Consider the following 22,841-nt stretch of genomic DNA (forward strand, 5'->3'; position numbering starts at 1 on the left):
AGAGTAAAGGCAAATTCCCAGATTTTAGATGTTTCCTTTTTTTTAATACACCTAATTCAAATTAAATGGATCCAACTGCTTATCAAGCTCTGCGCAGTGACTGGTTTATTTGAATCAGGTGTGTTGAAAGAAGGAAACAGAACTTGCCTACCTACCCCTGGTGGAGGGAAACTTCTGCTCTAGTCTTATTAAAGAGAACTTCTACATTATCTGAATGTTTCAGGTTCTTCCACGTTAGCTGTATGAAATCAAGACGCTTTTCTTTAATTATTCCAAAGGCAGACCTGTGGCACAAAACTACCTTATCTGTAATAAGAAAAATAAAGGAAAAGGAAATGGGTTTTTGCACTTGCCACAGCCAGGACTTTCTCTCTTTTGTAAAATGTTTTTAAAAAAAAAAGTTCTAAATTCAGCTCCTCACTGCTGTGCTTTTTTTTTTTTGTTTTTTTTTCCCCCACTGCTGCAGTTTCTGCAGTTTGTCTAATTAGCAGATCTTAGACAGTTGAATAAAATGGCCATATAGATTTAAGAGATAAAAAGGGAAGAGAAACTCTGTGTGCTAGTTTTATTTTACTTGTCTTTCATCTATTAATTGTGAAATACTGCTGAGACAAGGTCAGTCGACAAGAATAAGTTAATGAGCTTTGTTTGTAATCAGAATTGTGAGCTATGAATGCAGTCAGTAATTTTGTTTAAATTAGTAGCATTAAAGTTTTTTTTAAAGTAATGAAAATCTAGGGGTTAATCACCCAAAGCCAATAAATGTACTATTTAAAACATCTCTTTTTCTTCTTTCCTGTTAAACCTTATTTTATTTGGGATTTTCCATAGCTCCAGCTAAAAATGGGAACAAAGTACCTAAAGATGCCATTTAAAATAGGTTGGTAACATATCTGTTTTCTGCTGACACAACACTGGTTCATCCCTTGATTTAAGAGGTTTTTATGCTTAAATATTTCAGTTTTTTGTTTATTTGTTTGTTTGTTTGTTTTTTCTGAACATGATCAGGTACAAAGTCTGGACAGAAAAAGAGTGAAAAGGAAAATCTAAAGCCTATCAAAAATCTGAAAAACTATTGCTCAAAACTATTTTAAAAGATTACAAGAAAGTTTGGCACATTGGAAGCAAAATGTAAAGGAATTAGAGGTAGCTCAGGATTTTTGCACAGTACTATAAAATGGGTCAGTTTCATGTTTTTAAGTGTCAGATGATAATTCATAATATGCATATTTACGATGATAAATTCTATAAGACAGAGATGATAAAATATTGCAGTATAAAAGTTTCCCTTTACATTATTATTATTGTCATATATTATGTATATTACAATAAACTGTAGAATATGGTATTATTATAATTATAATTATTATTATAAATAATAAAAAATTATTATACTTATGATTATAAATATAAGTATATAAATTATAATTATATGTATTATAATTATAATAATTATTATAATAATACCATATATTACAGTTTATTGTAATATACATAATATATGACAGTAAATTCATATATTATGTACACAGTAAAGTCCTCACAAGGCACTATGATTTGAGCTTTGTGTTATTATCACAGTTGGAATGGTGAAAAATAAGAGAGAATAGTGAAACTACATAGAAATAAAAATGTCTGTTCAACCAAAAAATTGATAGCAAAAAAAGCCTTTTTTGGTAGTGATGTTGGCATAATCAGGTAAAGGAAAAATCTGACGCTGACAAATAACCTAAAAAAAACTGTGTGAGCTGCATTTCACATTATTATTGTCACTTTGCCTAAAGCAATGTTTCGCTGTCAGACTGCAGGAACACACTGAGTGAACACCAGTACAGGGAAAATGTTAGAAACGTCACGCAGTCATATTGTTAGAAAGTTGAGAACACCCAAACGTTGTATTCCCATGCACAAAAAGACAAAGTCAACAATGTTTTTTTTTTTTTTTTTGGTATATCTTCATTTCCATGACACAACAGTCTTTAGTGAGGTAGAGTATAACAGGTCAAACTTTAGAAACACTGCTCCTTAAACTGGCATGTGAAAATGACATGAAATAAATACTTCCATGTACAATGTCTTCAACATGAGGTAGAAATGGTTACAGAGAATGTATAAGACACAACAAAAGTACAAGTGGCTTACAAAATTAACATCGTAGCTCAGTTTTGACTCCAAATCCTTCACTGAATTATTGGAACTCTATAAAAGCAAATACTTGCTGTGGTATGTCGTTTACTGTAAAACCTGTTCTTTGTGTGGCATTGAAGAGCATTCATTTGTTGTAGCTAAGCGCTTCAAAACTTGAAAATCAGGGGCAAGGTTATATTATTATTTGCCAGACATATATACTTTTTCACTAGGATATGATGAGGAATTTGTTTCAAGAGTCTATTTCACACACTACCACAACGTGAGTAAGACTGAGTTCAGGAACGGTTGAATTTTTCCACATCACTATTTCTTTGCACTGAATTTTAGAGACTGTAGTTTAGCCTAGTTTCACTATTAAGGGAAATCTATTCTCTTGACATGCTGTTTGGAGTTTAATTTTAAGACACCAGCTGAAGGGCTTACGTTGAAAAAAAAAGACGAGTGGGCACAGTTGTTGAAGGGGCTGGCATAGTGGATCTGCTAAGCTACAACATGTTGAGAAAAGCTGAAAAGTTGTGACTGTTTTCTAACAGTGCATGCTCTCAAATTTCTGTGACTGACTGGTGATTTAAAAACACTGACATTGTCATGGGATATTTTATTAAGACATCTAAGAAATATTCCTGTTACAGATGATATACTGCATTATATGTATATCTTGATGCGTCAAAATGTCTTTTTTTTTTATTTTATCAGGAGTGCTTCGTTTTGACAGTTTGTCTGAAAAACCACCCCCCACCCCAACCCTCAAAAAAAAAAAAAAAAAACTACACTAACACTTAACATGCCATTCATTTTTTCCCACCAAAACCTATAAGAGAATTACATCTATACATGAAGAAAATATGTTTCATATATCTAAAAAAAATCCTTTATGTTAATTATGGCATGTATTTCCTTTTAAAAAAAATCTGAATTACATTCAACATTTCGGGCTTTGGTACAAAAACTTCAAATTGCAGAGAGCAAAGAAGCCAAGCAGATATTATTTGCATGTTATTCATCTTTATGTGTTTATTTTACATTAGTAAAAGTCGTGTAAGTTCATGGTTTTTCTGAAGTTTTGGACGTGGCTCGATGTTTTTTTCATCCTGCTCCTAAAAGCTCTCTACCAACACCCTAAGGTCATTACATACATTCTTATTTTATCATTCTGAGGTAACAATATTCTTCCTGAGTATTCGATAACACAAGATAAATCATCCTTCTGAGAGGCAAAAGTAAAGAGAATGCATATCATAAAAAGTCAATTGTGGCATATAGGCAAGCAAATCCTCATAAAGAAAATAATGTTGAGCAAAAGCTATTATGGGCACTCACTCAGAAGCATACATCCTCCAGTGAAACCTGGGCTGTACATCCAAGCCACACTCATAAAAAGCCTTTATGCACCTTTATGCTATGGCTCTGAGTGAATTTTAACAGTAATAAGACCTATTTCTGAGTGTTTTGTTACTGATTTGTATATTCTTTCAACTTTGTGGCATTTTATATATTAATGACAAAGGCATAAGCTGGGCAAGGTTTCGGATCGTTCTTAAACTTCTGAGAAAGAGTTAAGAAAAAATCTTCATGTCCAAATGCTTTTAGAATGTTCTGAATATATCTGTTTACTGCAATACTATGAATGTGAAACATTTCACTTGAAACATGAAGATAAAATCTTACCTTACTCTTACTTTACATTAAAATGTGAATAATTTAAATGTAAAGGGCAGCTTTATGTGCACTTCCCTATAATCTTAGCAGCTTGGTATGTATAAAGTGGACAAAACCAAAAGTTGTTTGGCAGTTTAAAAGAGAAGGCTGAGCTCTGTGATAGAAGTTAGATAAAGAGTGAGAAAAAGAGAGGTTGAGACAAAGTAAAAGGGAAACATTCATCTCTCAAGGCCTAATGATGCACTGAGCCTTGCAGTCAGCTGTGTAGCAGTGATTGTGCTGGAGAAACATGGCAATCTCACCATTTCACTTATTGCTCTCTTTACTTTTTGGTCAGTAATGATTTTTTTTAACATATTGCAGTCACAGGCCTTCTTACATACATAACGGCCACAAATAATTACACCAACTTCTAAAACAGCAACTGCAGTGCCGCTGCCACAGTAGCAGAAAGGGAATAAATAGGATCCTGAGAGAAACAGACACTCAAACATTTAGGTTGTCTTAATGCTATCTATGGAGAGAATGCCTCAAACTCACTCCTAAGACTTGCCTCAGCCTTTGAGGCCACAATGCCCATGTGAATCTTTGGAAAGATATGTGTGATAAAAATGTTAACTGTACACAAGAAATAAAGAGTCTTGTGCCCTCTTGTGTTTGCTGGGGAGATTACACTTCACATAAACAAATTCAATTTTATTCCTGCACATCTGTCTAGCTTAAGAACACCGGTTGGTTTTAAGGAGCAAGGGAATCCTCTCAAATGCCAACTGGGGTTATCAGCGCCCACCGGCGGGGTCCTCAGCTTGTGTATGGGATGCAGGTATCTTCATAGACATTCTCTGCTGTTGAGGAAAGTTGTGCTCGCCTGACACATTCTCTCCTGCTAGGCCTGATGGCGGGCTGTAGTCTCCGGGTCCGACATATGGAGGAGATATCAGGGGCTTTCCAGGTTTGTAGACCTGGGGGTCTGAGGCTGAGCCACTAATATCATAACCATTGCCATTGCCGTTACCATTGCCCTTGTTATGACTGTTTCCATGACCATTTCCATATTTTCTGTAGCGTGTTCCCTCCACTTCTGCCCCCTCTTGCCCTTCCTCTGTCATCTCAAAGGCCTTGCGTTTCAGTGGCACCCCTGCATCAGAGCTCCCTCCGAGGTTGTGGGATGGGTAGCTGTAACTGCCCCCCACCATAGTAGGCCTAGGGGCCAGAGGAGTGGGAGCACTAATTCCAGAGGGCAGGTAGGAGGCACTGGGGTGGTTGTATCCAGAGGACAGGCTAGTTTGAGGGTAGCATCCAGGTGAGTAGTTGTAGACAGGAGTGCTGGCACTGTAGCTGGGCACTAGAGTAGGTGTGGCCTGCAAGGAGTGCAGAGGGGCAGGTGGAAGTGCTGCACTGGGCTGAGGGTAGTATCCTGAGGACAGATAGGTGCTGTTGTAGGCAGGAGGGTATTCCTGAGATGATGGGGCATTGCAGGAGCCAGTGCCACTATACCCAGGCTCTGAGGCCAAGTTACTGCTCACTACTGTTACACTTCCTGTGGCTGGGATTCCCACAGAGGGAGATCCCACCTTTGTGCCAGTCAGCGCCTCCAATCCAGGGTAGCATTCCATCCCCTGACCCAAAGCCCAGGGCTCAGATTCAGTTTTTAGAAAAGTCCCAGTCTCTGAGTAGGCCCCTGCAGGGCGCTCATAGGATAAGTCCAGGCCTGAATACTTCTCAGCATAGCGTTTGAGCAGAGAAGAAGCTGTAAGGGCTGATATGTCATCACTGGCCCATGGATAACCTGCAGGGCCATAGCTGCGGCGAGCAGCAGTAGTGTGGGGGTCGTGTTTGTGGGCAGATGGTGGCGAGGTGGTAGACGTGACATCTAGGTGCTGCTCAGGCCACTGAGATAAAGGGGCAGCGTGCTCCGGAGACCAGTGCATCTTCAACAGACCTGATGGAAACAAAACCAAAGGTGTTAACTCACAACATTACTTCATCAACATCAAATGACAGTTATGCTCCCAAAGTTTTTTTTCTTATTATTTAAAGTCTTTGCTTAAAGAAAAAAAAAAGTGAATTTGGATTCTGTTTTCATTATAACCTTAGAAAGCTGACTCATTTTCAGAATGTTGTTGTTTAGCTCATACTCTTATACACAGTCTCATCCAGGCAGAAGACAACTGTTCTAATCTTTATGAGAAGCTGCTAACATAGCCTCCAGCTTGGTCTCCACGGCGATAAGCCTCCATCAGCCTGTGTGCTATCCTTTGCTTTTGCTTCTCTCAAATAGGAACCATTGTTGTCTTTCTGTGAGTCTCTTAGTCCTCAAAGCCACCCCCACCAAGCGTGTGATCTAATTCAGCCCAAACCTCGGGGGTCTGCTGGACAGGGTAAAGAGGGTGGGGTCACTGGGGAGAGAGATCAAACTAGTTTTTCTTCAAATTCTGCAGGGAAAAGACTGACACTTCTATGAACATATTACCAATGAAATGATTGATTGGGGGAAAAAAGTCCAATTTTTATCTGACTTGCGCAATTCTAGACGCACATTTACACAGAGTAATCCACTGGTTTTTTGAGTGGTTTTGTGGCTTGTCTTTTTTGAACTGGCGTTAGGCTGACATTCCAGGCATTGCAGAGTATTATTAAACTGTCCTGACCCCAGGCCTGGGCCAGAGGGCTTTCTGCAACAGCACTGGATAAAGTATGCTTCTGCAAGATTTCACCAGTTGCTTATAACACATAATTATGTATGTATATATTATTATTCTTTTATCTGAGATAGCAAGAAGTAGTTGGGAATTGTTTTCCTCATGGATTACTTCAACCATTGCTAATTTACAAGAATATAAAGAAGAACAATGTATTGAAATGTTGATGATCTTAAAATGATTTTTCACAAAAACTGGTGTTCAAAACGATCAACAAGTACCCTCAGCCCTATTCAAGACCCCAATCAAGACGATGTACTTACTATGGCGTGTAAAAGCAGTAACTATACGAATAAGTGAAGTGGTACAGTTTGACAGTTATTCATTATCACCATGCACATACGCTTGCTTCTTCTCCAGTCTAGTCTGAACCTATGTGGATTGTAACAGGTGGAGTCACATGTTCACAAAGACCACCAGATGGGCCTCTAAACGGCCCACATGTTGATCCCTAAATCAAATGATCCCTCAGCCCAATAATCCCTCTCATCCAATCCAGGGATCGCAGTGCTCTCGAGCAGCACAAGCTCCACCCTGGATCTGAGAATCCTTATGCTCTAGGGAATTCTGACTAATCACAAAAACATTAAAGGTCTATATTCCCAATGATGCACATTCAGTTTGACTAAAGCCAGCAATCAAGAACAAAAACTCACTGTAAATACAAGCTACTATTTTCTACACCGCAGCTGGGATAAAAATAATATCTTATTTAATGTTAACAGGAAGGTGTTGATTCTTATTTAATTGTAAATCTTCACATTGTGGAAGGATTGCCTACAGCCACAGGAGCCCAAAAGCTTAGGCCCCCCTAAGCAACTATGCCTGCTGTGAACATGAAATTTCTTAATACAGAATTAAAGTTCTAAGGCATTCAGCAGATAAGGTCAAATCCCAAAAGAATAAGTGAACACTTAGATGAGAGAAGCCATCTCAACATCTTGTAGGTTTGGCTCAGATTTACAGCAACACCAGCTTCAGCTCTGCTAGATAAAATATGTACTATATATTACTACTGACATGCTGTATGTTGTACTGAGATACAGGTGGATATACTGTACTCTGTTCCCCCTGTTTTCTGTCCAACCCCTGTTGGATTTGAGATACACACAAGTTTTCTTTTGGCAAATGTTTTTATGTGTTTAACTTTTAACAAGTGGCAAAGTCATAATAAGGTGCATGAAAGATGTTTGGACTCATAAATACAAGCGTTTATTTCAAGACAAACTTGGGATATTAAAGTTTGCTTTTACAAACTCTTTCACTCACTGTTTGGTTAGGTTTATGCATCACAACTACTTTATGTTTATGTAATACAGTTTCTTGGTTGGTGTAATACCTTGAAACCTATCTGTCAAGTTTAAGAAAAGATTGCAGTTTACATTAATCCAATGGGTTAGTTAATACTGCCGATGACCCTTTTACCAACTGAGTGATAACCCAAAAATGAACAAGTTTTAGTCTTGTGTTTTTTTTTTTTTGTTTGTTTGGTTTTTTTTTTGTTTGTTTGTTTGTTTTTTTGGCCGTGTCACAATTTACTGCTGCAGTAACTGAAGAAGTCAATTATAATAGGCTCTTAAGCAAAAATAGAGATTAGGTAATAACATCAAGGTGCATCCCATTCTAGGTCATGGACATCTTGTAGTCATGCCTACTAACCACATGCAAACAAAACTAAACCCAGATCAATGCCAAATGTGGCCTTAAGAAGGTTGAAAGAGAGAAAAAAGAAAGGTTGAGTAATCTCAATTAACTTTTCCATATAGCCTTTCCAGTTGTGTTTTCCAATCTTTTATGTGGAGTAGCTTTTTACACATCTAAATAACAGACATACACCCCTCTACGTAATTCCTGTAATCTAATTACAACGTGTTTCCATGAGGACGATACTCAATCTCTAAATCAAAACATAAGTCAAAAGGTCAACATACAGTTTTTCATTTCAAAGTAGTGTGTAAATGCAATTACATCTTGTTATAACATTAAATCCTTTTCCACTGTCTATAGTGCTCTATAGGTTAAAACATACAAAACTGAATGAAATGATCAATAAATAAGTCAGCAAGCTATGACAACATGAAGAAATGGCCTCACATTGTATCTTACAGGTGGTCTCAGGCCATGAATGCTAGCCTGTTTTCCCTTTAGTGCTGATCAAAATGGCTAATTATTGACAGTTAGGGCAAAGTCATAAGAAGACAGCCAGAAGGGTCATTCAGTGAGCTCTGACTGCATGCTGCTGTGATTCATGCTTATTATTTTGTTGCCATTTGTTGATGTAGCAAGCAATACATTCTCCATAGACAATTTTGCTGTGTTAGATTCCTTTAATCAGTTTTGACTTCATTCTATTATTGATTAGTTCTTTGACTAAATGGCCCAATAGGCCCTGTAAGGAGGCTAATCCTCTTCTTTTTCATTAAGTAAATGTTCTGTGGTTTTCATCTTTTAAAAAAAAAAGCTTTGAAGGGAATTGTAACATTAAGTTAATATCTCTAGTGAGCCCTATGTGTTTGTGTGTCTTGAAATGGAGATAGTCACCATCAACTACAAAAAAACTGGTAAATTAAGTCAGCATGAGCTTTAGCTGAAACTGATCACTTCTCCATATCCTCTAAATGTTGCCACTAATGACTCCAGAAACTGCAGCATGTTTAACCCAAATGCAAAACTGGGGTCTTGTAAGAGCTCCATAAACCAGTGAGTGAAGCCTAAAGTTTAAACTAGACAGTATGAAAATGAAACAGAAAAGGAAAGCATCCTTTGATTAAATGTTTTATAAACACTGTGGCATTAATAAATGTGTTGCTCTATAAAGAATTAACCCCAGTTCTCAATGCATTTCATTCACTTTTCAGATAAATTAAGGCATTCAGTTTCCTTCATCATGGTTGTCAGATGAGACTACTCTAAAGACACCTGACTGACTGTCAAAACTCAAAACCAGTCTTAAAAATGCAATGACTCTGTGAAAGTTATAAGACATGCACTGAAACCAGACACACAATAAGCGTCGTCAGACTGATACTTACTGGTCATGCTGACAGCAAGCATGAGCCAGTTATTTGCTGCTTTGAACCCTCTCTTATCAGGTGGTATTGAATCTGGCAGAAAAAAAACATACTTAAGCACTGTAATCTCACTGTGTCTGGAATCCTCATTAAATTTAGCTAGGGAATGTTAAATCTGTATAAAAGGAGGGCTCACAAAGGTGGAAGAGTGAACAGGAGGGTCTGGATGGGTCAAGGACCACACTAAGAAAGGAAACCAGACTAATGATGGATTAGAGCATATATGGTTTATGGATGTGCACGAGCTTGGAAGCAATCTGATAGTCAGCACTAAGAGTAAACTTTTTGATTTTTCACTAAGTTGTTCCCCTTATTATATGTCCATTAATACAACTGTAATCATAATTTTGATAGTGCAAAGTGACTATTTTTAATATAAATAGATGCTACGTAAACCTATACAAGTTGGAAATAAATGTAAAATAAAACTATTTAAATGTAAAAGTACACAAAGTAGTAAGTTAAAGTAGTTCAGTTACAAACACATGTAGGTTGACATGACTCAGATTCCTTAAATGTGAAACAATCTGCAAACTGTTGTCACTTTTCATCATTTCATGCATTCATTTATCCTCACAATATATTACGTACAGCTAATTTCATACTATAAAACTTCATAGAGAAAGTCTAGGCTATGATTTTACAAGAACAGAGAAATTTATAAGCATGAGAAAAAATTGTACTACACTAAAAACTGGGAATGTCAGGGCTGCTGTAGCATCCAGCATCTATGCTTCAGAGAGGATTTTGTAAAGTGTTTTTGGGGGGTTTGGATGGATGAACAAGGAGCACAAAACCCTAAAATCCTTACTTGGTAACAAACCTTCATTCTTGGTCATGCTTGGCTTATCAAATGACAAAGATGAACACTAAGCCAGCTTTGTAGAGTGGCAGCTGCCCTCAATCACAGTGATTACTGTTGACCAGTGTTTCATCTTTGTTCCATGGCAGATTAGTTACTGGAAAGCACACATAGATGAATATATCAACGCAGAAAGCGATCCAAGTTGCAACAGTTATGTTTTATGAATGCCTAACAGTTGCTATATTGTTTTCTATGTGCTTACTTCAAACCTTGACTAGCTTTTTTTTTCTGTACAGATCTCTTAAAATGCTCCAAAAATCCCCACAGCACCATCACAAAACAACAACTTCTTCTACTGGCTTCCCAGTAAGGTAGTATTTGCTTTGTATTTAAATTCCAGTTTGCTTTTACTAAAGCCCCTTTCATACTAGTAAAAAGGAAAAATAAAACACTGACACCCACTAACATCTGGTTTTTGTCTTCAGTGGGAAAGGGTACAATCAACATTCAGTCCCACATCAGATGACTCTGCAGTAGTGTTCAGGCAGCTCAAAAATGGCAACACACAAATAAGTTTTAAAAACACAGTCTTACTGACCACAGTACATGACATCATTGTGTCATAGAGACTGCCTTCCAACATGGGTATATAAATTGTTTGACCCTCCAATCTATTTTAGATTTCTTAAGTACAACGACAGATTGTTTTCCCAGCTGAACACGGTGGTTGTTTCATTTTCCGTGCAACTGGCAGTGCAGATGGATATTTACAAATGGGGATCAGCACTTATACACAAAGATGGTGCAAAGATGGTTTAATAACAGCAGCTCATGATATTAAAACATCAAACTGCATTTATAAACCTGGTTCTAAACAGTGATTGCACAACACTGTAAACCAGGCAGCTTTCACAAATGCTGACTGGTGAAATGAAACAAAAAACAGCAGGAAAATGGGAGGAAGAAGAACCTCATGGGCTTACTCTGCTGCATCCACTTCACACCCATGTTGAAGCTTGGTTTTTAATTGTTCTCCCTTGAACTGGTATGACAAGATGCCATACTGGCAGTTTAGCTGATTTATGTGCTAAACCAGCAAAGAGTTGGTTCTGCACTGGAACCATTTTTCCGCTTTTAAGGCTGTCAAAATGCAAAAAACAGATTCAAGATTAGACATTTGCTCCAGAATAGCACTGGATTTTTAAATAGGGATAAGAAAAGAATCTCAAACTAACAAGAACAAGAAATTAAATATATCATTTTCTGTTGTAGCAGACTGTATGGTTGTGGTGTGTGGTACAAAAGACTAATACACATATACACAAACAAATAAAACACATTTTTTCTTATTGTGTTCACGTGGCTTGAATTTTCTGAATCACATGAGATGTATGCCATGACACCCTGAAGTGTAAGCATGTGATAATATGTGTATCTTTTAAGTGAGTCTTTATGAGTCTGTATACAAATTCATTGAAAAATTAAAAAGGATTGCCTGCACACCAGTGTTTGATAGCACTTTTCAGAAAGCACACTGCAGTCTTTGCCCTACTTTAATGTTTTGAGAAGGAAGGGCAAGGAAGGGATGTTTTACTTTCATCATTGACCTGAATGTTGTGGTCAGATGTTTACACTGCTGACAAATCCACATTCATCCCTGTTTACACGACAACATTTCCATGCAAAACTCTTTCCTATGTGTATTTGGAAAAAAATAAAGCATTTACACAACAGTGGAATTGAAAATATCTTCGTGCAGGGGGAAAACGCAAATAGGACCAGAAACAATGCAGTGCGCACCACACTGCCAGCCACTAGTTATCTGGCGAATATAACCTATGAGTCTTTGCTAATGGCATAAAAGCTCTACCAGAAACTGGTTTTGCTTCAACAGCCCAATCTAAGTGCAAGATGACATGAACGTTGTCACCGAAAGATTTCAGTTCCAGTTTATGCTGACAGGCCTCACCTTGTGTTGCAAAAAAAATTCCCTCTGGAGGCTGTTGTCAAATTTTTGTGGTTTTATCCACTGAAAACTCTGTTACTGTGTAAACTAGAGGTCAAAAGGCAACAAAGCTTTTGTATTTTTTGTTTCAGCCTCGTGGTGTAAACAGGGCTTTAAAGGTCAACATATTTCCTGGAAGAGCTGCTGATTGCCGGCCCCTTTTATTTTTTGCTATTGTTCTATAAAATAGAAAATGCAACCAAAAGCCTAAAGAAATCAAATTAATAAAAATGTCTAATTTCTGTATTGAAATGGTCAGTCAGAGCATTGGATGTGTTCAGGCAGGAAATACCAAATAAAGAAGGCACATGTTTTGGTGCATTTCATTTGTAAAATGTTGGAAAAATCAACCATAAGGACCACCCCACAAAGTTGGATTTCTGGTTCATGAGTTTGGGAAGGTCAAAGAAACCCCACCAGCTCAACCTCATTATGCAACATGACTGGCGTGGACTTAGAAAGTGGTAATGGTTTCTGCAATCACTTCTGTCAGTTGTCTCATTAAATCAGTTGCATACATAGTAGTGTCAAACATCATCAGCAAAACCATTGTTTGTTTGTTTGTTTGTTTGCACAAAATACAGTGTATTCAATTGTTGTCAACTTGTATGGCTCATAACATTGTCAGTGAGTAAATCATGCTGTCTTACCAACTTGCATGTTTAATGGCACATATTTGACTATGACATTATTCCCAGCTCCAACTTCAGAAAGACTCATGCAGCGTATACATGGATGGTAGGTAAGCCAAACATTAAAGGGCACAACAGTGAATAAAAATAACAAAAAGTGCCAGTAAACAGCAGTCTTCTTAGCTCAAAGAAAAGATAGACCTTCCTGTTCGCTATCCAGCCATCCACAGCCTCCGCTTAAACCAGTTATAGTACTTCAGTATTTATCTGAGGGGTACTACCATTTAAATATTTGGATATTTTATTGTCAAACCACGCAAAAATCCATTTTAAAAATGCAGGATTATGCAAGTCTTTCATGCTTTCTATGTATCAGTGAAGGCTAGTTTGACTCTCGGTCCACTGCATGGTCAGTATGAGTAATTAGGGGTTAATAAGATGGGAGTAAATGTGGGGGAAGGGGCTAACTGGGATGAGATTTGGGGGTTGTGAAGCATCAGAGATGGCTGGTGGGTTGGATGGGGAGTGAAAACAAAAATCTGCCTTGTGTTGTTAAAAGGTCTCTGTTAGCGCTTTTACTCCACTCATAATAAACAAAGGGATCCCCTGAAGACACACAGACAATCGGAAATAAACACATTCATACTCATCCAAGTGCCAGCAAAGTCTTTTTTTTTCTTCTTATTTAGAGTTCAGCTTCAGCTGGCTAACAGGCAGAAGAACTCTTGGTCATCTATAGGATGAGTCAAGCCGTTGGAATGCCAAGAATCTAACCTGAGATCTATTTACAAAATGCATATCCTCTCCATACACTCAGCACATTGTTCATTGCTAGTCTCACGGAAAGAAAGGAGGAAGCAGACAAAGTGTGAACACTCTTCACAGTGTTACAGTGTTAATAAATCAGCTGTTTGCAACTATTGGGTCATTTGTGATAATTAAAGAATGAATTGGATTAGAAATGGAAAATAAATATTGAAAGAGCATGTTGGGGTTACTATTACTACAGACGATGGACTACACACATACACACACATCACCCAGATATCTTATGTCTTCTTTGCTTACAATGTAAATGGAGGTTAGATTGTTATGTAAGCAGTGGCCGCTGCCTAAAACATAAAGTCAGTGTGAAGGAGAGGCCCCTCCTCTCCCTTTTAATTCCCCTTCCCCCTTCTTCTCCTGTTCTGCACAGTTTAACAGACCACACTGATGTCTACCAAGCAAATACTGTACCACATCAGATTCAGGTTTTACACATCACCGACAGGCAGGCTGAAGGTCAAATCTGAAGTCAGAAAGAGCTCCAGACTTAATCAGTGACACAGTTTGACCCCTCATCAGTCACTAGTTGAAATCTCACTTTATTTTCATTCAATTTCCATCCACAATGGTCTTTGCCCTACACTTCTGTCCTTGAGCCTCCCTCTCTTTCACTTCTCTTGTGCAGCATAGTAAAGACACAACTGTGTGTCCCAGCCTGTGTGGTCAGTTTTACCATCCCCCACCCCTTTAGCTCACACACTCACATGTGGCAGAGGCCAGCCTGGCCCACTCTTCCCTTATTGTGTCCACTCATATATCAGGCTGCAGCTGACCAGTCCCTCCCCAAGTCTTCTCCATCTGTCCTTCACGCTGCTCCCCATCTCAGATGCAAACATCTTTAGCATGACCACTAATGAGAATCTAAGGTGTGCTGCAATTTGCTCAACAAGCTTTCACAATCACTGTTAAGGACTAATACGTATGTGTGTGGAAGCAGAGAGGGATGTTTATGTAGCCCACTATTCACAACTAATGAGAGGCTGTTGACACCAGGTTACTAACGAGCTGGCTTTCATTCACAGAATCGCTTCACCCTGGTAACTGCCAACTAAAAAGTGCTAAAGGGGCTCATCACTCTCTCTGCGTCACACCATCATTATTGTGTACAGATCCACTTAATGAGGTGAAGGTGATTGTGTTTACATCAGAATCAGAATCATTTATTTCCCCAAGTCTGTACACACAAACAAGGAATTTGACTCCGGTGAATTTTGCTTTCATTGTACTTTTAGCACAAAAGGTAAAACTAATTAAATAGAAGCAAATGAAAAAAATAGAGAATATAAGCAGTATTTATATTAATTTAAACATAACATTTACATACATGTTGATGTATTTGCATTTGAAGACTGATCAGAAATGTGTCAGTGCATGAGATTTCATCCAAGTTGTTGGAAAAATAAATAAATGTAAGCTTATGAGTGTGTTTGGCCAAGTAGGAGGAAATCTAACATGATGCTGTGAGTCACTTTAAGGAAGGAATGTGACACCTTCACGTTACCAAAACTTCTATCTGCTCAAACAGCTCCTTCATTCTGCCTGAAAGACTTCAGGGGGGGAAAAGGCTTCAGGATATTTTACTGCTTTAGAATGCAACACACATGGAAGGAAATCCCCATTGCATTATTCCAATCAGGTTAGTGTTGTAATCCTGTTAAAGCTTGGCCTAATCAATAACTTAAGTCAGTCAATATAAGCATATCAAAAACCCTGGATAGGATCCTTTCATTTTCATGTGCATTATACCAAAACAAAGGAACTATTTTATGGTTTGATGGTGAGAATTATCAATTTAATCTGCTTTATCATCCTAATGGTGAATGTGCAAATAAAATGTGATAGTTTATATTGACAATAAACTGGAAAGAGAAGGTTTTTGTTTTCTTTACCACCTTAAAAAATTAACACAGCCCAATATCCATCAGTATGCTTGTATTCTTAGATCTGTCAGTAAGTACCAGCAACATAGATAACCTCTTCTTTAATGGAGTCTTTAGATGTAAACAGAACATGTAAAAATTGTTGCAGTAACACAAACAGCAGCGCTTTAGCTGCTGTCTAAACTGACAGCTCATTGCAGTTTATTTACATGAAGAGGTTAAAAAATAAAAAAAAAATAAAACAAACAAACAACTGAATACTTTCTGCAAAAATTCCCCAAAGCAAAGCCTGGAGACTCAGCTGTTAAATCCATTAGCATTTTTGCCTTCTCAACAAGACTTCTCAGAGAACCGCCCTCCCTCCCTCCCAGCAGCACGCTTCCCTCTGCACATCCACAGGAGATGGACAAAAGGGGAGCCAGAAGAAGAATGTGTACAGGAAAACAGACACAACTCAAACTGGCTCATGGATGTGGTATTCACACAGTGCAGAGCACACACACGTTAAAATGTCATACTTACTGTAAGGGGTGACAGGACTGAGCATTCTGCAGCCCTGGCCCCAGGTGTAGAGGAAAGGACAGGGTCCACTTGGTGTTAGTGAGGGCCCAGCTGCATGCTCCAGAGCCTTCCCGGGTGACCGCTGCTTCTCCTGTTGTAGACTGGGTGACTGGTGGCTTGGCTAGTGACTCCCCTCTTGTATAGCTCCATGGCTCATCTCACACTTCAACACCACTTTGACATGCTGCCACCTGAAGAGTGTAAACAGACCAACAGACAATCATCTGTTTATTCTGAAAGTTGCAACTCAATTTTATATAAATAAATCTTGCATGTATTTACTGTATGTATATTATTAGGTCAATTTTTCTTTATAAAAATAAACTGTGGGGAAAAATCTAAATAACTGCAATGGATATTAAGTGATGAGTCATGCATTCTGCTGCATATGCTTGTTTTTCCGTGTTTAATATTTGTGGACATAAATATGTCAAAAAAAAAAAAAAAAAAAAAAAAAAAGTGAGCACACAACACACCATGACACACAACGGGCTTCACCCTCTAATATGAAACCAACCAAAAGAAACAAGTTTCCATTTACTTACAGCAGCTCATGTGTTGTGTTTCAGCACAAAAAACTATTAACCACAAGAGAAAAAGGAACTTTGCACCCTCTCCTGAAAGAGGACACCCTCCTGTCTAACACCACATACATATGAAAAGAAAATAAAGACTGAGCGCAGAGAGAAGAGTTGACATGCAGATCAAATTACGAGAATACGATGCTTAGAAAATAACTAAGCAAAATGCAATCACGCAAGCGAGGACATGTAGACTAATATCAGTATGAGCAAAAATGTGCAAGAAGCCGTAGGAATATTGACATAACTGGTTAAATTAAACATCTCCTCCAACAACTGAATAAATGGTTACTAACCTGACCATGCCTGCATGTGAACGGGTGGTGCTTCAATACAGAAAAGTAATCCACTGTTCCAAAAAATTAGATACAATAGAGCGTTGTAAACGTGATTGTAGCTGTGTGTATGTGTGGAGCGGCGCTCGCTCTCTCTTCAGGGACCCTATCCTTTTCTCCTACACTCCCTCGCTCGCCCTCCAGCTCGCTGCGCCCTCCCCCCTCCGGCTCTCCCCCGCCTGGTGACAACAGAGCAGCAGCACACACACACATCCCCTCCCCCAACCGAGCAACCCCCACCACCTCCCCTCCTCTCTCTCTTCTCCCTTTTGTTCAAACTATTCCAGCAGGAAGGGAGAGAGAAGAGGGAAAAAGTGACCAATCATGCAGTGTCACAGAAGAGCCTATTTTCCCCGCTGTGTGCGTGCGTGCGCGCGCGTGTGTATATGAATTTCTGCATGAGTGCGTTCGTGTGTGATCTTATTTGCATGATTACAAACCTTCAACATGATAAATAGCTATGTTGGGACACATGTGAGTGAAAAATTGTGAATTTTCTCCTTCACTGATCACATGAGAAGTTCAGTTATTGTCAATGACTTCTATTGATTTGGTACATTGATCTTAGTGTTGTTGGGAGGATGGGGTAGAAACAACCATGTCAATATTACCTAATTCCTCTGGTACCCCATCCCCCCACCACACACTCTTACATGCACACATTATAGACCGCACGCATGCATAGGCGGCAGCAAGTGACCTCCACATTGGCCTTAGCATTCTGACTAATTGTGGGTTAACTTCTTCACATATAATTTATCTATATCATCAGTATTTGCCCACATAATGCCTGTTGTGAGTCTTTCAACTTTTTCTTGTGGTTATCACTGGCTCATGCAAAGAAACACAGTTGTGACTCTGCATTTAGTATGGTATAGTCAGGATAGGTTGGTGCACTCCTCATGTTACTGTGCTGTGAAGGCCCTGCAGGACGTGCTCTTTTCAGCTTTGGCTACGCTTTTCTCCGGCCCTTGACCCAAGGACACACACAGGCACATGTTTGACATGTGTGAGCTATGTTTGGGGAGGGGGGGGTCTCAGAGAGCAAACTGGAACTGCTCATTTTACATTATTGTAAAGTAACATGAATCAAATGACATTTTCCATCTTTTTTGCACTTGCCATGCTGACACCACTAGCAAGCTAGTTATAAGGAGCAGAGTTAAAAATGTTTCTGGTAATAGCAGGAAAGCCTTTTTATAGGACATTTTATCAGGTGACTTAGGGGAATAATGTCTAGTGCAGCCCTCAGCTCTTTCTCCTTGACGTACCTTGCTGACAGACAGTAAAATAAATAAATTAATAGTAAAACAGTGTTCTTTTGCAGGCAAGAACACTTTACATCTGAGCATTTCCCGATGTGCAACTAAAGGCTGTTCTTCCCATCCCAGGCAAGGCAGGCTGTTAAATACATTCCCATTGCCTGTGTCAAAACCTCCTGATGTGGCCTCTTGTTATGTTAGAAAAACCTCCACATGTAGGCGGGTCCAGTCTAAAGCAGGTCATGGGGAAAAGCAAAGGGACAAAGGCCAACATGAGTGTTGATGACAGTCAAACAGAAAGGTGTGTTTATCTGCAGGTTGGAGGAAAAGTTCACTGGCAAATTTTCAATACAATCCACCCACCATAATATGAAGCAAATATCCGCAGGAAGACAGATTTCCATGCACACTCATAATGGCCATAGTGGAAATTATACACGGTAACTCTAACCCTATGCTGCTTTGGTCCTGTGGGTGGGATAGGTCACATGATAGCACCCTAGAGAAGCTCAGCTGTTAGCCACTCTAATTCTGTCTCAAGCAGCTGAGCGCTGACCCACTGCTCTACTGAACTGTCCCTGTAATGATATTGCTGTGTGTACGTGTGGGCATACATGTGTGTGTGAGAGTGTTGGTGGAGGGAATGCAGTTAATGATAAAAAATAAATGAAACACCTTGTAAAATTGCTTTTGTATCTGCACATAGAAAATAATCTTCATTCCCAATAAACCAAGCACATTGGCTAATGATGTGAGGGGTCAGTTATGAGGCAGAGAGAGAGCAACAGACAGACGGAAAGGGCAAAACAGGAACAGGAAATCTTTGGGAAAAGAACAGGAAATGCATTGATTGTTGGGTATTGTCTCTCACAGGCAACATCAGTGTAGTTTCAGAGGTGGACTTCAACTTTAAATGCTGGTCATCCTTGTATTTTCTAGTAATTACACAAGTAAAAAAATCAAGAATTGGATGTGATAATAAAATATCTATATATCTGTGTAGCATGGCTTTATATAATGTGTTTTTATATATAAGCAAAATATATAACTTAGTCAATCATTGTACAGGTACATATGTTTATTGTGATAGAAATCAACTCAACACTAGAATTATTAATCTCTGTCCTGAACAACTGCTTTGTTGCTTCATGCTGGCATGAAAGTACAAGGCAAGAGAAGTCATGATTTCACTGAGGATGAATAATTTGTTTTGGTGTTTGCATGCAGTTGTTACAATGCATCATGCTTATCAGTGTATTTAGACACACAAACTGGAACTAACTTGTGTCACATGCACATAAAACATACACTCTTAAACATTAAGCTACTTATATTTCTAATGAAGTATTTTCTGTTTATTTATTCACTGTTTGCATGGTTGTCATGTTTGGTAACATATTGACTATAATTAACCCCCAATCGATTAAAAAGGAGCAGGAAAGAGCAGTAGCACCTACTACAAATGTATGCTATCAGTACAACTCCTCATGTCCATTTTTTAAAATTAAGAATATCAATGAACCATCCTCCTGTTCTTGGTATTCCTCTTAAGGTTAAACAGCATCACCTTCTCAATGATTTCCAATTACAACCCTACTGCAAGGGCAGCAAATGTCTAAGACAGGGTTGCAATCTTATGTAATTTACAAAGTACAAAAAAGAATTAAGTACAAATAATATTGCTGAGCACAGCTAGGTTTAACAGGAAATATTGGACAAAAGAAAAGATTGATTCATATTGTTTGTAATCTAATCAACAAAACATCTAAAACACCATAAGAGAACGGTAGCACACAGGAACAGCACACCACACACACATGCAGCCTACTCCTCCATGTTTGAGTGGCTTATTGTTCTCTGGTATAGAGGACACAATATCCAAGTCTGGTAATAGAGGTTAGATTAATTGCTGACAAATCTGAATTCAGCAGTTCCCTTTCTCTCTGCTTGACAGATTTATGACAAAGATTGATGGAGAGGAGGGACAAGTTGAGAGCTGGCTCTGTTCAGTTTGAAAAGAGGACAACAGCTCTCTGAGTCAAAGAGAGGGAAAGAAAAAAGAGGGGGGAAATATAAACAGCTATGTTTTGGTTGGATCTTAAACATGACGGACAATTTTGTTGTTGAGCTTGTTGGAGACATGCACTCTTATATTTCATGCTGCTCAAATTAGAAAAATCCTCATGAGTTAATATTTCAGCACAGACACAAAACCTCCTCGCAAAGCAACACAGACACACACGCACACACACACACACACACACATATATATATATATATTCATGTTTACTCTATAAAAGCAAAGCGATTGAGTTGAGATAATGTCTTCAAGACAGTATCTTTAGTTGGCAAAAAATGCAGGAACCAGTGATTCAATGCTCACATTCATTTACACAAAACAGGTCATTTTGTTTGAATTATTGGTTACAACTTTGTTTATTCTGTTGTGACACATAAAAAAATGGATAAAAACAGATGGGGTTGATATAAAAATAACATTAAAAATCTAACTTATACATTCAATTGCTATTCATTTGCATCAGTCCTACAAAGAAATTGCATTCAAGTTCCTATTCCTCCTCTTTAAATAAATAAAAATAAATAAATAAAAACACATTGCCTCCACAGATTCATACTTTAAAAATATCAATTTCTAGCAAAGTTACTGAGTCCACAGCTGCCATTAATGAAACTTGGCCACTCTAGGTAATTATAATGTAGATTTTTAACCAACAGGCAAGTCTCACAGTTCTGTGAGAGATCAAATGCTGTTTAAAGGACCTGTCCAGTACTACTCATGTCTTGATTGAGTGGATGAGATAAAAACCCTCTTAAATATCCTGTTCGCCTCCCTTCCTCAATCTGATGTCACTGCCACAGGCTTGTCCTATTGGTCGAGGCAGTAGCCCGCCAGCTGCTTGTAATCAGGAGCATTTGGGAGTGAGGATCACATGACACCCTCAAGGCACACATTCACTGGTAGAAATACACATAAAGAGTGCAGTGCATCTTTAACCTCATACCCCTTCCCACAGGCAACTCCTTTGCAGTCAGGATCACCTCCAGATGTGCACACTGTGTCCTCACCTTGGGGAAAAAAACTGGGGGAGGGGCTGCAGACAAGAAGGATGAGGACAGTCTAAAACAGTTGAGACCAGGAGGAAGGTAAAGGAGTGTGTGTTCTTGCCAGGATTGGGGTGGGGCTGGTGTTTATTTCCTTTAAATGACGTAAGGGTTTTTAATTTACATATATATTAAAAGAAAAAGCCACCTAGGCAGAATCTGTTACAAACGACTGTGATCTGCTGCCTCCTTGTGGAGCAGCACACAATGTTCATAAGTAATCCCCCAGGAAAACAAAATAAAATAAAAATAAAATATAATAAAATAAAATAAAATAAAAGTTTAATCTAACAGCTACAGCTTGGACATTTCCTTTCTAAAACCTACTTCAAAGAACAAAAATCTGCAAAAGTATGTCCAAATGTGTTTGCAGTTTAAAGAGCATTGCAGACAGCTGATTGGCAGGAAACAGCCTCAACAAGACAGTTGTCAGTCAAAACAATGGGAAGATGAGGTCCAATAAATATATAAAGATGACTTCCTGAAGAAAATAACAAAATTTAAACAGAAAACGGATGTTTTGGCATGTTGAATGTCAGGTTACTGGCTCTACAGTAAATATACAGGTATGCTTTTCAATTATGGATACTTCTCTCATTCCACCTGTGGAAAGGAGGTTTAGTGAAGCTGCAGGGTGAGGCAAGAGCGTTCAAATGTTTCTTCAAGGGACACATAAATTCATTGACTTTTAATCTGATCTTGGATTTAGTCTGATTTCAAATTTATGGTGGAAATAGAAAATTGATCCGTAATAATATTTATTATTCACAAAGAATATTGTAGAAAAGCTGGGATAGGCTGCAGCCCACCAACACCCTGCACTGGAATATATGGAAATAAAACAAAGTCAAGCTTGTTCAGCTATTAAATACCAATATTATCAATATTATTATACTATGTGCTAGAATAGAATCCAGCTTCTTTGCAACCCTTAATTGGAATAAGTGGTAGAGAAACTGAATGAATGAATGAGTGAATGATAATCTATTATTATTATTATTAGTAGTAGTAGTAGCAGTAGTAGTCATAATAACAATACTAATAATGGTTAGACAGAAATCAAATAACTCAATGAGCATTCTCCAAAAGTAGTGATTCCATGATTTATTTCAGGCAGGGGTTGTAAGTGTGTATTCAGTCTATTAAATGCATAGTCTATTAATTGTTATCTGTTTATATCCACATCTGGCAATGAAATGACTCAAACACCAGTTTTATTCCCATTGCATCTGCAATTATTTATTTTCCA

At 38.3% G+C, this 22,841-nt stretch overlaps 1 protein-coding gene across 1 annotated transcript; it reads right to left on the reverse strand.

The window, feature by feature from the left end:
• Positions 1-1,895: 1,895 nt before the first annotated feature.
• On the reverse strand, positions 1,896-17,299 carry si:dkey-195m11.8 (fidgetin). The gene is made up of 3 exons (XM_041981527.1): positions 17,169-17,299; positions 16,253-16,482; positions 1,896-5,752 (listed from the first exon to the last, which is right to left on the reverse strand). The coding sequence occupies exons 2-3, from the start codon at positions 16,275-16,277 to the stop codon at positions 4,590-4,592; spliced, it is 1,188 nt and encodes a 395-aa protein (XP_041837461.1). The 5' UTR covers positions 16,278-16,482; positions 17,169-17,299; the 3' UTR covers positions 1,896-4,589.
• Between the last annotated feature and the right edge of the window lie 5,542 nt (positions 17,300-22,841).

This window comes from Melanotaenia boesemani, chromosome 3 (assembly GCF_017639745.1).
Source record: "Melanotaenia boesemani isolate fMelBoe1 chromosome 3, fMelBoe1.pri, whole genome shotgun sequence".
NCBI lineage: Eukaryota > Metazoa > Chordata > Actinopteri > Atheriniformes > Melanotaeniidae > Melanotaenia > Melanotaenia boesemani.